Raw genomic sequence first — 18,245 nt, forward strand, 5'->3', positions numbered from 1 at the left:
ACTGGAGTCATGATTCACCCCGCGCTCTGTGGGAAGAGCCAGAGATGACCCCGGGGCAGACTGACGGACGCGAGGCTGCCAGTCTGTGCCACCAGCCACTCACAGAGATTATTGCACTGTCCTGTTCAGTCTGACAGGGAGGAACCAAACACGGCACCAGAAGTTATTTTAGAAATCATGACCCGCACGAGGAGCTCCAGCACAAAGAGTCGCTTGTGAATAAACCGTTATCAGGCCACGCCCCCCTGACCTCGGGGGACGGCGAGTCGGGCTCAGGATCAGCACAGAGTATCAGCACAGAGTCCTCTGGTGAGTCAGGATTAAAGGCCCTGTACCCGACTTTCAGCACAAACCATCAAAGTGAAACTGCTTTAACTTTATAACAAACTGATACAGATGTTTTTGTAATGAGACGCCGTGTTTCTCCTTCCACCATGACAGAAACGTCCTGTGCCTTTAACCCCTTAACTCCCGCCTGGACCGAGAGGATCTTTTTCCTCACGTCAGCAGATTGTTTTTTTCCATCATTTTTTTGTTGGGTATTCAACTCATTTTTTAACTTTTTTGTAATTTTTTTGTATTTTTTTTGTAATTTTTTTGTAATTTTTTGTCAAATTTTTATCACATTTTTGTCATTTTTTTATCACATTTTTGTCACATTTAGTCATTTTTTTGGCATTTTTTTGGCACATTTTTGTCTTTTTTTGTCAATTTTTGGTCATTTTTTTGTTATTTTTTGTCATTTTTTTTGTCACAAATTTGTGATTTTTTTGTAATTTTTTTGTAATTTTTTTGTAATTTTTTTGTAATTTTTGTGTCAATTTTTTGTAATTTTTTGTCAATTTTTTATCTAATTTTTGTCATTTTTTTTGTCATTTTTTTTCAATTTTTTGTCAATTTTTTCGTCATTTTTTTGTCAATTTCTTGTGATATTTTTGCCACTTTTTCATACTTTTTTTTTTTGCCGATGTTTTCTCACTTTTTTGTCACATTTCCATCATTGTTTTCATCTCAGTTTTGTTGCTATTTCCTCACCTTTTTTTCCAGAAGCTTTTGGATTGGGGTAAAGCCAAACTGGAGAAAACGTGCTCGGTTCAGGCGGGAGTTTCGGGGTTAACTGTTGGAGACTCTTTTCTTTCTCTGCTTCTCAGTCTTTGCTTCTCTGTTTAGTGACTGTATCATTAAGTCACTGCTGCTCCACCCTGACGGCTCCACCCGCTCCACACCCCCCCCCACATACTCAGCCCTGCTCCTGCTCTGCTCACTCACGTCTGAACACAAAGTACTGAAGCAACAGTACAGAGACTGTGAATGAATCTGTTTAACCTCTGACCCCCCGCCTGAACCCAGCGCGTTTTCTCCAGCACGACTTTAACCAAATCTAAAACAGCGACAAAAAGAAACAAAAACAAAAAATGATGAAAAAACAAAACAAAAAAATGATGAAAAAATGAAGAAATAACAAAAAATGATGAAAAAAAATAACAAAAAATGATGAAAAAAAATAAATAAAAATGATGAAAAAAAAAAAAAAATGATGAAAAAAATGAAAAAATAAATAAAAATGATTTAAAAAAATGATGAAAAAAATAAATACAAATGATGAAAAATAAATAAAAACGTCACTCCCTCTGCCCCGAAAACCACGCCCCAACAACAAATCTGCCTCTGAGGAAAACGACACCTGAACGATACTTTTCTGATACCGATACTAAAAAAGTACTACTGAAAAAGAAACTACATAAGAGGAGCCCGAGCCATTCAAGCTTTAAAAACAACCAGTAACATTTCAAATGGATTCTAAAACACACAGGGGCCCGTGGTTTAAGAGTGGGACTGGTCCACACGGGCGAACCGGGCGCTACAATAATGGAGCCGTGAAGTAACACAGGCATGATGGTCTCAAAGTGCACGCGTGTGAGCAGAGCCGGTCTTCTCAAAGTGCACGCATGTGATCAGAGCCGGTGCTGGACCTTCTGGGGCCCTAAGCGAGAATCCACACGGGGCCTACAGTGGCACACACCAGTGCACATACCGTGGATAATGGACGAAGAGCGAACACATTTACGCTGTAGTGCAGGGCAGGAGGGAACAGAATGACCTCAGCTCAGGCCCCGCCCCTCTGTGTGAGAACCACTAACCACTGAGCCACTGGGGTTTAGGACGACATTAGTCCAGTGGTTCCCAACCTTTTTTGTCCCATGTTCCCCGTGAGGCATTACTTTATACTCCGAGTTCCCCCCCACTTCAAAGATCTGCCAAAATCAACTAAACATGGATTATTCAGTGTTTAGTAGAGAGTAATATTCAAAATACAGCAAAAATACTCTCAAAGTCAAGCCTTTTACTCAGAATCATCATTAAAACTAACTTTTATTTGGAAGTAATATTGACACTATCTCTTTCCCCTCCTTTTTAAATCTGAGGTAAGTCCAAGTACCCCGAGGGGTCCCCGCACCCCTGGTTGGGGAACACTGGTCTACAATAGGCAAACATGGGGCAAACGTTTGGCAGAAAAGACTGAGAAGAAACATAGAGAGACGGGGAAAAAATGTGGAAAAACTGGGGGAAAATATTTGTAGTAAAAAATGGGGAAAAAATAAATTGAATTTCTTTGAACTGGAAATCACTTTCATTCTGTCCCTGGACCAACAGCATCAGATCCTGGACTTTCTGAAGTGCATGCTCCACGTGCACACTTCTCACGTGCACACTTCTCACGTGCACAGGGCGGACAGGTCACCGAGGGGCGGCCATCTTGTCCTTCACTTCCTGTTTGTCTCCGTCTGTTTCCTGAGTCCAGAGAATCGGACTTTCGCAAGAGCCGCACGAAACTGACACTTCCCTAAAGCCGAGGCCGAGATCCAGAACAAACCAGGATAAAGATAAACGTCCCTAAAGCCGAGGCCGAGCTCCAGAACAAACCAGGATAAAGATAAACGTCCCTAAAGCCGAGCTCCAGAACAAACCAGGATAAAGAATAAAACGACCCTAAAGCCGAGCTCCAGAACAAACCAGGATAAAGAATAAAACGGCCCTAAAGCCGAGCTCCAGAACAAACCAGGATAAAGATAAACGTCCCTAAAGCCGAGCTCCAGAACAAACCAGGATAAAGATAAACGTCCCTAAAGCCGAGCTCCAGAACAAACCAGGATAAAGAATAAACGTCCCTAAAGCCGAGCTCCAGAACAAACCAGGATAAAGATAAACGTCGCTAAAGCTGAGCTCCAGAACAAACCAGGATAAAGATAAACGTCCCTAAAGCCGAGCTCCAGAACAAACCAGGATAAAGAATAAACGTCCCTAAAGCTGAGCTCCAGAACAAACCAGGATAAAGATAAACGTCGCTAAAGCTGAGCTCCAGAACAAACCAGGATAAAGATAAACGTCACTAAAGCCGAGCTCCAGAACAAACCAGGATAAAGATAAACGTCCCTAAAGCCGAGCTCCAGAACAAACCAGGATAAAGAATAAACGTCCCTAAAGCCGAGCTCCAGAACAAACCAGGATAAAGATAAACGTCCCTAAAGCCGAGCTCCAGAACAAACCAGGATAAAGATAAACGACCCTAAAGCCGAGCTCCAGAACAAACCAGGATAAAGATAAACGTCCCTAAAGCCGAGCTCCAGAACAAACCAGGATAAAGATAAACGACCCTAAAGCCGAGCTCCAGAACAAACCAGGATAAAGAATAAACGTCCCTAAAGCCGAGCTCCAGAACAAACCAGGATAAAGATAAACGTCACTAAAGCCGAGCTCCAGAACAAACCAGGATAAAGATAAACGACCCTAAAGCCGAGCTCCAGAACAAACCAGGATAAAGATTAAAACGTCCCTAAAGCCGAGCTCCAGAACAAACCAGGATAAAGATAAACGTCCCTAAAGCCGAGCTCCAGAACAAACCAGAATAAAGAATAAACGTCCCTAAAGCCGAGCTCCAGAACAAACCAGGATAAAGAATAAACGTCCCTAAAGCCGAGCTCCAGAACAAACCAGGATAAAGATAAACGTCACTAAAGCCGAGCTCCAGAACAAACCAGGATAAAGAATAAACGTCCCTAAAGCCGAGCTCCAGAACAAACCAGGATAAAGAATAAAACGTCCCTAAAGTCGAGCTCCAGAACAAACCAGGATAAAGATAAACGTCCCTAAAGCCGAGCTCCAGAACAAACCAGGATAAAGAATAAACGGCCCTAAAGCCGAGCTCCAGAACAAACCAGGATAAAGATAAACGTCCCTAAAGCCGAGCTCCAGAACAAACCAGGATAAAGATAAACGTCACTAAAGCCGAGCTCCAGAACAAACCAGGATAAAGATAAAGCCGAGCTCCAGAACAAACCAGGATAAAGATAAACGTCCCTAAAGTCGAGCTCCAGAACAAACCAGGATAAAGAATAAACGACCCTAAAGCCGAGCTCCAGAACAAACCAGGATAAAGATAAACGTCCCTAAAGCCGAGCTCCAGAACAAACCAGGATAAAGATAAACGACCCTAAAGCCGAGCTCCAGAACAAACCAGGATAAAGAATAAACGGCCCTAAAGCCGAGCTCCAGAACAAACCAGGATAAAGATAAACGACCCTAAAGCCGAGCTCCAGAACAAACCAGGATAAAGAATAAACGGCCCTAAAGCCGAGCTCCAGAACAAACCAGGATAAAGATAAAGTCGAGCTCCAGAACAAACCAGGATAAAGAATAAACGACCCTAAAGCCGAGCTCCAGAACAAACCAGGATAAAGAATAAACGTCCCTAAAGCCGAGCTCCAGAACAAACCAGGATAAAGATAAACGTCCCTAAAGCCGAGCTCCAGAACAAACCAGGATAAAGAATAAACGTCCCTAAAGCCGAGCTCCAGAACAAACCAGGATAAAGAATAAAACAGCCCTAAAGCCGAGCCCCAGAACAAACCAGGATAAAGATAAACGACCCTAAAGCCGAGCTCCAGAACAAACCAGGATAAAGAATAAACGGCCCTAAAGCCGAGCTCCAGAACAAACCAGGATAAAGATAAACGACCCTAAAGTCGAGCTCCAGAACAAACCAGGATAAAGATAAACGTCCCTAAAGCCGAGCTCCAGAACAAACCAGGATAAAGATAAACGACCCTAAAGCCGAGCTCCAGAACAAACCAGGATAAAGAATAAACGTCCCTAAAGCCGAGCTCCAGAACAAACCAGGATAAAGATAAACGTCACTAAAGCCGAGCTCCAGAACAAACCAGGATAAAGATAAACGACCCTAAAGCCGAGCTCCAGAACAAACCAGGATAAAGATTAAAACGTCCCTAAAGCCGAGCTCCAGAACAAACCAGGATAAAGATAAACGTCCCTAAAGCCGAGCTCCAGAACAAACCAGAATAAAGAATAAACGTCCCTAAAGCCGAGCTCCAGAACAAACCAGGATAAAGAATAAACGTCCCTAAAGCCGAGCTCCAGAACAAACCAGGATAAAGATAAACGTCACTAAAGCCGAGCTCCAGAACAAACCAGGATAAAGAATAAACGTCCCTAAAGCCGAGCTCCAGAACAAACCAGGATAAAGAATAAAACGTCCCTAAAGTCGAGCTCCAGAACAAACCAGGATAAAGATAAACGTCCCTAAAGCCGAGCTCCAGAACAAACCAGGATAAAGAATAAACGGCCCTAAAGCCGAGCTCCAGAACAAACCAGGATAAAGATAAACGTCCCTAAAGCCGAGCTCCAGAACAAACCAGGATAAAGATAAACGTCACTAAAGCCGAGCTCCAGAACAAACCAGGATAAAGATAAAGCCGAGCTCCAGAACAAACCAGGATAAAGATAAACGTCCCTAAAGTCGAGCTCCAGAACAAACCAGGATAAAGAATAAACGACCCTAAAGCCGAGCTCCAGAACAAACCAGGATAAAGATAAACGTCCCTAAAGCCGAGCTCCAGAACAAACCAGGATAAAGATAAACGACCCTAAAGCCGAGCTCCAGAACAAACCAGGATAAAGAATAAACGGCCCTAAAGCCGAGCTCCAGAACAAACCAGGATAAAGATAAACGACCCTAAAGCCGAGCTCCAGAACAAACCAGGATAAAGAATAAACGGCCCTAAAGCCGAGCTCCAGAACAAACCAGGATAAAGATAAAGTCGAGCTCCAGAACAAACCAGGATAAAGAATAAACGACCCTAAAGCCGAGCTCCAGAACAAACCAGGATAAAGAATAAACGTCCCTAAAGCCGAGCTCCAGAACAAACCAGGATAAAGATAAACGTCCCTAAAGCCGAGCTCCAGAACAAACCAGGATAAAGAATAAACGTCCCTAAAGCCGAGCTCCAGAACAAACCAGGATAAAGAATAAAACAGCCCTAAAGCCGAGCCCCAGAACAAACCAGGATAAAGATAAACGACCCTAAAGCCGAGCTCCAGAACAAACCAGGATAAAGAATAAACGGCCCTAAAGCCGAGCTCCAGAACAAACCAGGATAAAGATAAACGACCCTAAAGCCGAGCTCCAGAACAAACCAGGATAAAGAATAAACGGCCCTAAAGTCGAGCTCCAGAACAAACCAGGATAAAGATAAACGACCCTAAAGTCGAGCTCCAGAACAAACCAGGATAAAGATAAACGTCCTTAAAGCCGAGCTCCAGAACAAACCAGGATAAAGATAAACGACCCTAAAGCCGAGCTCCAGAACAAACCAGGATAAAGAATAAACGGCCCTAAAGCCGAGCTCCAGAACAAACCAGGATAAAGATAAACGACCCTAAAGCCGAGCTCCAGAACAAACCAGGATAAAGAATAAACGGCCCTAAAGCCGAGCTCCAGAACAAACCAGGATAAAGATAAAGTCGAGCTCCAGAACAAACCAGGATAAAGAATAAACGACCCTAAAGCCGAGCTCCAGAACAAACCAGGATAAAGAATAAACGTCCCTAAAGCCGAGCTCCAGAACAAACCAGGATAAAGATAAACGTCCCTAAAGCCGAGCTCCAGAACAAACCAGGATAAAGATAAACGTCCCTAAAGCCGAGCTCCAGAACAAACCAGGATAAAGATAAACGACCCTAAAGCCGAGCTCCAGAACAAACCAGGATAAAGAATAAACGGCCCTAAAGTCGAGCTCCAGAACAAACCAGGATAAAGAATAAACGTCCCTAAAGCCGAGCTCCAGAACAAACCAGGATAAAGATTAAAACGACCCTAAAGCCGAGCTCCAGAACAAACCAGGATAAAGATAAACGTCCCTAAAGTCGAGCTCCAGAACAAACCAGGATAAAGAATAAACGTCCCTAAAGTCGAGCTCCAGAACAAACCAGGATAAAGAATAAACGTCCCTAAAGCCGAGCTCCAGAACAAACCAGGATAAAGAATAAACGACCCTAAAGCCGAGCTCCAGAACAAACCAGGATAAAGATAAACGTCCCTAAAGTCGAGCTCCAGAACAAACCAGGATAAAGAATAAACGTCCCTAAAGCCGAGCTCCAGAACAAACCAGGATAAAGATAAACGTCCCTAAAGCCGAGCTCCAGAACAAACCAGGATAAAGATAAACGTCACTAAAGTCGAGCTCCAGAACAAACCAGGATAAAGAATAAAACGTCCCTAAAGCCGAGCTCCAGAACAAACCAGGATAAAGAATAAAACGTCCCTAAAGCCGAGCTCCAGAACAAACCAGGATAAAGATAAACGTCACTAAAGTCGAGCTCCAGAACAAACCAGGATAAAGAATAAACGTCCCTAAAGTCGAGCTCCAGAACAAACCAGGATAAAGATAAACGTCCCTAAAGTCGAGCTCCAGAACAAACCAGGATAAAGATAAACGACCCTAAAGCCGAGCTCCAGAACAAACCAGGATAAAGATAAACGTCCCTAAAGCCGAGCTCCAGAACAAACCAGGATAAAGAATAAACGTCCCTAAAGCCGAGCTCCAGAACAAACCAGGATAAAGATAAACGTCACTAAAGCCGAGCTCCAGAACAAACCAGGATAAAGAATAAACGTCCCTAAAGCCGAGCTCCAGAACAAACCAGGATAAAGAATAAACGACCCTAAAGCCGAGCTCCAGAACAAACCAGGATAAAGATAAACGTCCCTAAAGTCGAGCTCCAGAACAAACCAGGATAAAGATAAACGACCCTAAAGCCGAGCTCCAGAACAAACCAGGATAAAGAATAAACGTCCCTAAAGCCGAGCTCCAGAACAAACCAGGATAAAGATAAACGTCCCTAAAGCCGAGCTCCAGAACAAACCAGGATAAAGATAAACGTCCCTAAAGCCGAGCTCCAGAACAAACCAGGATAAAGAATAAACGTCACTAAAGTCGAGCTCCAGAACAAACCAGGATAAAGAATAAACGTCACTAAAGCCGAGCTCCAGAACAAACCAGGATAAAGAATAAACGTCACTAAAGCCGAGCTCCAGAACAAACCAGGATAAAGATAAACGTCCCTAAAGCCGAGCTCCAGAACAAACCAGGATAAAGAATAAACGACCCTAAAGTCGAGCTCCAGAACAAACCAGGATAAAGATAAAGCCGAGCTCCAGAACAAACCAGGATAAAGATAAACGTCCCTAAAGCAGAGCTCCAGAACAAACCAGGATAAAGATAAACGTCCCTTTCGTGCTACACGTGGATACCAAACCTGTCAGTGTTTGTGAATGAAGCAGCGTGGGAAAGACCAGGGAGAGCAGCCATGTTGGAGTCACTCCCTGGATAAATCTCACAGCCACAAAACACCAGAGAAACTTAAAGAGTTTGTTCTGATTTTTGCTCCGACACAGTTCAGACTGAGACGTTAAAGCAGAACTATGTAACTTGTTCACCTTAATAAATCCCTCTGGGGTCACACAAGTGTTCATGGGATGATTGGGGGGTCTTTCATCTTCCCCTGGTGCTGCCCCCGACCCTGAATCACCAACACACACTAATGCAGGGGTGCCCAAAGTGGGGCCGAAACAATTCTGTTGTCCAGCCACAGAGTGACTTTTGCGCTGCGTGTGGTTAAAACTAACTCTCTCCCATTCATTCTCAAAGGTAAATATGGGTGCAGTTCACTTTTTGACCACCAGCGTCAAATTGGGGGCGCTGTTTCACTCCTTTCACAAAGTTAAGGAAACACTGTTGTGGAGTCTTGGTGTTTAACAATTACAGACAAACAAACAAAACAAACACAAAAATAAAATAAATAAATAATAAAATAAATATAAAACATTAAGGAGCTCTGGAATAAGGCTCCCTCACCTGCATCATGTACTGCCCTATGGGTTTTTAATGCACCGCACAAGGACAGAGATGCAGGTGGGGGTGGGCAGGACTTAATGTTGTAGTTTCCTGCTTGTTCTCTCCCTTTTCTTCCTCCAAATCTAAATGGTTTATATGATTTCAATCTTGAATGTTTACCCTTCCTCATGTCCATCACCCCATTCAGTTTACCTTTACATCTAATATTATTGTTTCCTTACTATTATTTGTTACTATCATCATTTTTCATGTTCCACGATTTGTTTCCCATGATTTACTATTTGCTTTCATCTTTTTTGTTTTGTTTTCTCTCTTATTATTCATATCTCACACCTGCTCAGCACACACACACCACATCCACGCCATGCAGAACCCAAGAACGAAGAATCAACCCTTATGTGTCTTTCCTTTGTCTATGTGCTATTTGTAAGCTTTGTCTAATGGAACCATGAAGGTTAGCGCTAGATCGTCTGCTCCGGAGGGACGGTCTGCTGTTTGTATAGATCTATGAGTTGGTTTGTCTAAAAATACAAATAATCCTAATCCGTAAGGTTGACCCCTTAACTCCCACCTGAACCGAGCACATTTTCCCCAGTTTGGCTTTACCCCAATCCAAAAGCTTCTGGAAAAAAGCTGTGAAAATAGCAACAAAACAATGATGGAAATGTGACAAAAAAGTGAGAAAACATTGACAAAAAAGTGACGAAAAAATTATGAAAAAGTGGCAAAAATTTCACAAAAATGTCACAAAAATGGACAAAAAATTGATAAAAATGTGACAAAAAATTGACGAAAAATGGACGAAAAAATGTCAAAAATGTGACAATTTGTGACAAAAAATGACAAAAAAGTGACAAAAAATTTATTAAAAATGGACGAAAAAATGTGACAAAAAATTCCAAAAAAACGATAAAAAAATGTCAAAAATGTGACAAAAAAATGATTAAAAATTGACAAAAATGTGACAAAAAAATGATTAAAAATTGACAAAAATGTGACAAAAAAATGATTAAAAATGGATGAAAAAATGACAAAAATATGATTAAAAATGGATGAAAAAATGACAAAAATGTGATAAAAAATTACAAAAAAGTTACTAAAATGAGTTGAACACCCAGCAAAAAAATGTTGGAAAAAAAATCTGATGACGTGAGGAAAAAGATCCTCTCGGTTCAGGCGGGAGGTTAACCATTTCCCTGGCCCTAACCTTAATTTGTGTCATGATATCTCACGTTTTCACAGCAGACTGTCCCTCCGGAGCAGACGATCTAGCACTAACCAACCATGAAGGAGAAGCTAACAGGCTAACGGGCAAAGCTAACTGCGGGCTAGCACCACTTAAACAGTATTTACAGCCAAGTTTCAGTGAATAAAATGATCTCCATTGTGTAACTGGATGAAGAATATCCCTCTGTCCCTTTGTCTTTTCTGTCAGTGTAATATTTACTCTCACGGACGATTAATGAGTAAAAACAAACATGTGCGACACCTGCAGTGGCGCTGACGGCCTCTAGGGGCAGGAGTGACTTAGTTCTGCTTTAAGAGGAAACTCCATTGCCCACAGTGAGAATCCTCCATGTTTAATCCTCTCCTTAAACGTCGTGTCTGAGCCTGTCCTGCTGTCGAAGCTCAGACTTGTTTTATTCCCACAGAAACAGAAACAGCCTCAGGTCTGGACTCATGACACGCTCACACGAGAGGAAAACGCCGCTGTGTTTCTTTAAAGGAGGATCAGTGAGTCAGGAAACGGCTGAACCGGCTCATGTTAAAGCAGAGTCTGACCTCGGCTGATGTTAAAGTGACTCTCTGTGATTCTGGGACAGTATATGACAGTATTAAAGTGACACTCTGGGACAGTATATGACAGTATTAAAGTGACTCTCTATGACTCTCTGGGACAGTATATGACAGTATTAAAGTGACTCTCTGGGACAGTATATGACAGTATTAAAGTGACTCTCTGTGACTCTGGGACAGTATATGACAGTATTAAAGTGACTCTCTGTGACTCTCTGTGACAGTATATGACAGTATTAAAGTGACTCTCTGTGACTCTCTGGGACAGTATATGACAGTATTAAAGTGACTCTCTGCGACTCTCTGGGACAGTATATGACAGTATTAAAGCAGGTCTGACCTCGGCTGATGTTAAAGTGACACTCTGACTCTCTGGGACAGTATATGACAGTATTAAAGTGACTCTCTGTGACTCTGGGACAGTATATGACAGTATTAAAGTGACTCTCTGGGACAGTATATGACAGTATTAAAGTGACTCTCTGGGACAGTATATGACAGTATTAAAGTGACTCTCTGTGACTCTCTGGGACAGTATATGACAGTATTAAAGTGACTCTCTGTGACTCTCTGGGACAGTATATGACAGTATTAAAGTGACTCTCTGTGACTCTCTGGGACAGTATATGACAGTATTAAAGTGACTCTCTGCGACTCTCTGGGACAGTATATGACAGTATTAAAGCAGGTCTGACCTCGGCTGATGTTAAAGTGACACTCTGACTCTCTGGGACAGTATATGACAGTATTAAAGTGACTCTCTGTGACTCTGGGACAGTATATGACAGTATTAAAGTGACTCTCTGGGACAGTATATGACAGTATTAAAGTGACTCTCTGTGACTCTCTGGGACAGTATATGACAGTATTAAAGTGACTCTCTGTGACTCTGGGACAGTATATGACAGTATTAAAGTGACTCTCTGGGACAGTATATGACAGTATTAAAGTGACTCTCTGTGACTCTCTGGGACAGTATATGACAGTATTAAAGTGACTCTCTGTGACTCTGGGACAGTATATGACAGTATTAAAGTGACACTCTGTGACTCTCTGGGACAGTATATGACAGTATTAAAGTGACTCTCTGGGACAGTATATGACAGTATTAAAGTGACTCTCTGTGACTCTGGGACAGTATATGACAGTATTAAAGTGACTCTCTGTGACTCTCTGTGACAGTATATGACAGTATTAAAGTGACTCTCTGTGACTCTCTGGGACAGTATATGACAGTATTAAAGTGACTCTCTGCGACTCTCTGGGACAGTATATGACAGTATTAAAGCAGGTCTGACCTCGGCTGATGTTAAAGTGACACTCTGACTCTCTGGGACAGTATATGACAGTATTAAAGTGACTCTCTGTGACTCTGGGACAGTATATGACAGTATTAAAGTGACTCTCTGGGACAGTATATGACAGTATTAAAGTGACTCTCTGTGACTCTCTGGGACAGTATATGACAGTATTAAAGTGACTCTCTGTGACTCTGGGACAGTATATGACAGTATTAAAGTGACACTCTGTGACTCTCTGGGACAGTATATGACAGTATTAAAGTGACTCTCTGGGACAGTATATGACAGTATTAAAGTGACTCTCTGTGACTCTGGGACAGTATATGACAGTATTAAAGTGACTCTCTGTGACTCTCTGTGACAGTATATGACAGTATTAAAGTGACTCTCTGTGACTCTGGGACAGTATATGACAGTATTAAAGTGACTCTCTGTGACTCTCTGTGACAGTATATGACAGTATTAAAGTGACTCTCTGTGACTCTCTGGGACAGTATATGACAGTATTAAAGTGACTCTCTGCGACTCTCTGGGACAGTATATGACAGTATTAAAGCAGGTCTGACCTCGGCTGATGTTAAAGTGACACTCTGACTCTCTGGGACAGTATATGACAGTATTAAAGTGACTCTCTGTGACTCTGGGACAGTATATGACAGTATTAAAGTGACCTCTGAGACTCTCTGGGACAGTATATGACAGTATTAAAGTGACACTCTGTGACTCTGTGGGACAGTATATGACAGTATTAAAGTGACTCTCTGTGACTCTCTGGGACAGTATATGACAGTATTAAAGCGACTCTCTGTGACTCTCTGGGACAGTATAAGTCAGTATAATATGGAGTCTGACCTCGGCTGATGTTAAAGCAACACTCTGAGACTCTCTGGGACAGTAAAGTCAGTATAATATGGAGTCTGACCTCGGCTGATGTTAAAGCAACACTCTGTGACTCTCTGGGACAGTAAAGTCAGTATTAAAGCAGGTCTGACCTCGGCTGATGCGCTGCTTCTCTCCGGACAGGATTCCCGGCGTGTCGATGATGCTGATGCTCTGCAGGACCTGGTTATTCATCTGAGAACAGATGAACCTGCAAAAGGACAAATCTCAGTCAGACCTGGGTCTCAGTCAGACCTGGGTCTCAGTCAGACCTGGGTCTCAGTCAGACCTGGGTCACAGTCAGACCTGGGTCACAGTCAGACCTGGGTCTCAGTCAGACCTGGGTCACATCCACAAGACTGAAGATCTCCTCGTTTGTGGGACTGACTCCATAACGATGGTGAACATCACAAACAGAAACAAACCAACTTTTTCTCAATATTTTCTCCAATTATTAGAATTTTTTCCCCAACTTTGTCCCATTTTCCCTCATTTTCTCATATTTATTGATCTCACAATGGAGAAATTCCCCATGTCCTGACACTGGAGGGGCTTCAGGGGCATCAGGAGCATCAGGGGCATCAGGGGCTTCAGGAGCATCAGGGGCATCAGGGGCATCAGGGGCTTCAGGAGCATCAGGGGCATCAGGGGCATCAGGGGCTTCAGGGGCATCAGTCAGCGTTTGTATCCGAGTGTGTGGAGTCCAAACAAGGCGTGGCCCGGGTCCCGACAAACACGGCTCCAGAGGCGGGTCCGGTTTTTAATCGACTGTACCTACACTGCAAATAAACACCTGTTGTTTCCACGGCGACGGAGGAAAACAGCGGCAGAGTTAGGCTGCGTCCACACCAAACGCGACTAAAGCCCGTAGTTGGACGCTTGTGCTACTAAAGTCAGACGCTCGTCACAAATGTCACCGGGCGTCAGACGCTCCGGCCGCGCGTCAGCTCAGAGTGTAAATAGAAAAATGTTGCCAGTGAACATCCAAGAAATGTTTGAGAAAAGAGAAAGTCACTATAATCTGAAAGGAACAGACGTCTTTAACAAACCCAGGTTCAATTCTAAAGCAATGGAACGAACTGTTACAGTGACAGGAATCAGTTTATGGAATAAACTCCAGAAAGAAGTGAAAAAGTCAGAAACTCTCCTGGAGTTTAAAAAACACATAAAAGCCACAATGTTAAAAAGTATGAAGTATTTGGACATGAATAATGTGGGATATTTGATTTGAATAAACATGAATACGACGGTTTGTTTCTTTTTGACCATTTGTAAACATTCAAGAATACGAAGGTTCTGTATTTTATATATTGAAAAAACTAAATATAGAATATAAAAACATCTGTTAATACTGTAAATATACATATGTATAAACATAAGACTGTAAATATATGTATGTAGACATAGCATTTTCCAAAGGACAACAGTGTGAAGTGTAAAGTGTGAAGTAACAAAAGGGGCAGATATTATAAGACTTGTTCTCCTCCTCTGCTCCGTTTCATTCATACTGTGTTGGCGGTTTTATTGTGATTGCATAACATCACTTTTGAATTAAATAAATAAATTAAATGAAAAAAAAAAAATGGAAAAAAGCGTGTGTTCATCTTGGAAGTCGCTCTTGCCTGAAAAACACCTGTTACAGTCAGGGGCGTAGCACCAAATTCTGGGCCCTATAGGTACAAACTATCTTTTTGGACCCCCCTCATGTTTCTTGTTCTTTAACCACATAACAGTGGTTTGACAGCGCAGTCATTTATAATAAACAGCGACCTAAAAATCTAGATTAGTCCTGGATACTTAGTTCATTGTTTTGTTTTTGTTTGTTGTGGACTCGATGTTTGACTTGAAAGTTCATCTGGATCGGCTTCAGTTACAGAAATTGAATAACCTTCAATCCCGGTAGTGATATAGATATTTAAATTGGTGGTGGAATATTCTGCAGCATAATGATTATTAGCATCACATTAAACAGGACGACTGCACCAGGGACAGAGGATATTTGGGCTGGGAATAACAAATGTGTGACTTTAAAGTAGGCATTAAAATGCTCTTTAGCAAAAAAGAAATATTATACTAGATGTTGTCTCATGAACAAAAAAGCTCATTTAGTCTTGCACCATATTTGAAGCCGGCTGAACCATTTGGCACATTTTTAAATTCATCCATCATTAATTCTGTCTAGCAGCCGTTGTATTTCAGCCTGGTTGTGTTCAATTCTTATAGGATCAATTATGAGGGAACTTAGAAAGTACAATACAGAACGCTTTTTGCAGGACTTGTTAGGGCCCCCACCCTGCTCTGGGCCCTGGGTACTCAGCACCCTTTACCCCCCCAGTCCGACGCCCCTGGTTACAGTTCATCGTTGGTTAAAAGTCTGCACCACAAATGCGTGAAGACTCAGTGTGTGATCGTTATAAAGCCGCTCTATGTCGTTATGTATTCATTGACGTTATTAGTGCTTAATGTTTGTTTTCATGGGAGAAAACCGGAGTCACTGTGAGCTGCAGACAGGACAGCACATTCATATGAGTTTAAATCCGGACTGTTTTCAGAGTCTGAGGAGGCGTGGCCGAGTCCTGACCTCCCGTGATAAATCTCTTATGTAACTGTCCAAACGTGACGGGTGTTTGTGTCCGACGCTCTTCACTGTCAGCCACTTCCTGCACGGACAGGAAGTGCCCCCTGACCCTGACGGCCACGTTTAAATTTAAAAGCGGCGCTTCCTTGAAACGCCTCGAGCTGAAGCTGAAGCTCAAGTGTTTTGGACTCGGGGGGGGGGGGGGAACCTTCGACAGCGGCTGTTTCCGGGGGAAGCGTCAGTGCGTCACACGCCTGTCACATGTTTGGAAAACGGCTAAATTTAAACATGAGGAGGAGGAGGAGGAGGGAGAGAAGGAGGAGGATGAGAAGGAGGAGGAGAAGAAGAAGAAGGAGGAGGAGGAGGGAGAGAAGGAGGAGGAGGAGGATGAGAAGGAGGAGGAGAAGAAGAAGATGATGGAGGAGGAGGGAGAGAAGGAGGAGGAGGAGGAGGAGGAGGAGATGCATTTTCTAAAGTTCCTCATAATTGAAGTAACTGAACACAACCCTTTCAGAAACACAGGAGGTCGGCCGGGTTTTTCTAAGGCCGATGCCGATATGATCGGCCGATATTTTTGGCCGATTTTCCCAAATGTCTGGCCTATAATCCTTAATTACTTAATATAATCTTAGTATAAAAAAATATGACAAAAAATTGATTAAAATTTGACAAAAATTAGACCAAAAAAAGACAAAAAATTGACAAAATATGATTAAAAAAATTGACCAAAACTATTACAAAAAAATGACAAAAATTTACGAAAATGAGATAAACTATTATAATATTTTCAGCCAATTTTCCCAAATGTCTGGCCTATAATCCTTAATTAGTAAATATAATCTTAGTGAAAAAAATATGAAAAAAATCTGACAAAAAATTGACGAAAATGAGACAAAAATCCGATTACAAAATTGACTAAAAATGTATGAAAATGAAACAAAAATATGACCAAAAATTGACAAAAAACGACGAAAAAATTGACAAAAAAAAGACAAAAATATGACAAAAAATATTTTAAAAAATTGATTTAAAAAATGGACGAAAATGAGATAATCTAAACAATTATTTTTGGCCAATTTTTCCATATGGTCTATAATCCTTAATTAGTAATTCATAGTAAATAAAATAAATACTTTTTTCTTGTTTTATTGTATAACTTTAGGTGATCCAAACAGAGTTTCTGTCCCAGCTTTGGTTCGTTGTCATAAGCATTAGCATTAGCATTAGCATTAGCATTAGCAGAGCGATCAAAAATACAAATCCCTGAGGCCGAGGGGTTTGTGGGAGGACTCGTTTTAAAGCCCTGTCTCCATCATTTCAGGACCTTTTTTCTGCGCTAGATCGGTCAACAGCCGATATCGTAAAATCCCCAAATATCGGCCCGATGTATCGACTCTAGAATTTTGCACAAACATAAAAACGTGCCACATGGTTCAGCACTGACGCATTACATCACTTTGTCTAATTTACATGTCACATTTGGGGGAAATATAGAGCAGATTTCATTTTTAGTTAGTAGTATTGGTTGTAGTAGTTAGTAGTATTGATAATAGTAGTTAGTAGTATTGGTAGTAGTAGTAGTAGTAGTTAGTAGTATTGATAATAGTAGTAGTATTGGTAATAGTAGTCCTCGTCAGTACCGGTTGAGGAAGGAGTTCCCGAAGGCGTTGAGTTTCCTGAACGGTTTCTTGGGGTCGACCACCAGGGCGTTGCCGGGGACGACGCCCTCGTTGTCCCCGTACATCACGGCGATGAAGCCGTCGGTCGTGGGTTCGGGGCCGATCCTCATCCCGGGAAAGTCCTGCTCCAGGAGGTATCTGCAAAAACGAGAGGAGAGAGAGGGGAGTTTTTACTGACGAGGAGGAGAAGAAGCTCCAGATGGATCCAAACACAAAGACTGAACGGATCCAGACCTGTGGACGGCTGAGCTGTTATTCCTGACGATCAGCTGCTCTGCACATGTTTGGACCTGAGCTGAGTCTGTATTATTGTAGAGCTGCTACAACTGCAACATTCAGCTATAAACACTTTGAATGTGGTAATGTCGATGTTTGTGTTCGTGCTGAGCGATAATGACAAATGAATATCTCAGTATTTTAACCAGGATGAAGAGATATCTTTACAAACATCATTTACACTGCTATGTCGCTCAAAAAGACACATGTCCTGGCCACATTCTGCTGGATTTTATTACATTTTCCCCAATTTTTTTATTTTTAATTTTTCCTCTAATTTTTCTATTTTCTTTCTATTTTTTTCCTTTTTTTTTCTAAATTTTTGCTCTTTTCAAAAATATTTTTCCTAATTTTTTTTCCACCATTTTTTCCTTTTTTTTCTCAATTTTTGCCAATTTTTTTCTCAATTTTTCCTCTTTTTAAAAATATTCTTCCTAATTTTTTTCCACAATTTTTCCTGATTTTTTTTCTCATTTTTTGCCCTTTTTAAAAATATTCTTCATAATTTTTTTCCTAATTTTTC

The 18,245-nt window shown here is 41.8% G+C and overlaps 1 protein-coding gene across 1 annotated transcript in view; it reads right to left on the reverse strand.

Annotated features, from left to right (window-relative positions):
- The window catches only part of ehd4 (EH-domain containing 4), a 66,672-nt gene that overhangs the window by 29,329 nt on the left and 19,098 nt on the right, over positions 1-18,245 (reverse strand). The window contains exons 2-3 of the mRNA XM_079573507.1: positions 17,408-17,584; positions 13,303-13,400 (exon numbers count right to left, since the gene is read on the reverse strand). Coding sequence (XP_079429633.1) covers positions 13,303-13,400; positions 17,408-17,584 — 275 coding nt within the window. The remainder of the gene's footprint in view (positions 1-13,302; positions 13,401-17,407; positions 17,585-18,245) is intronic.

This window comes from Gobius niger, assembly GCF_951799975.1.
Source record: "Gobius niger genome assembly, chromosome: 16".
NCBI classification, from domain to species: Eukaryota; Metazoa; Chordata; class Actinopteri; order Gobiiformes; family Gobiidae; genus Gobius; species Gobius niger.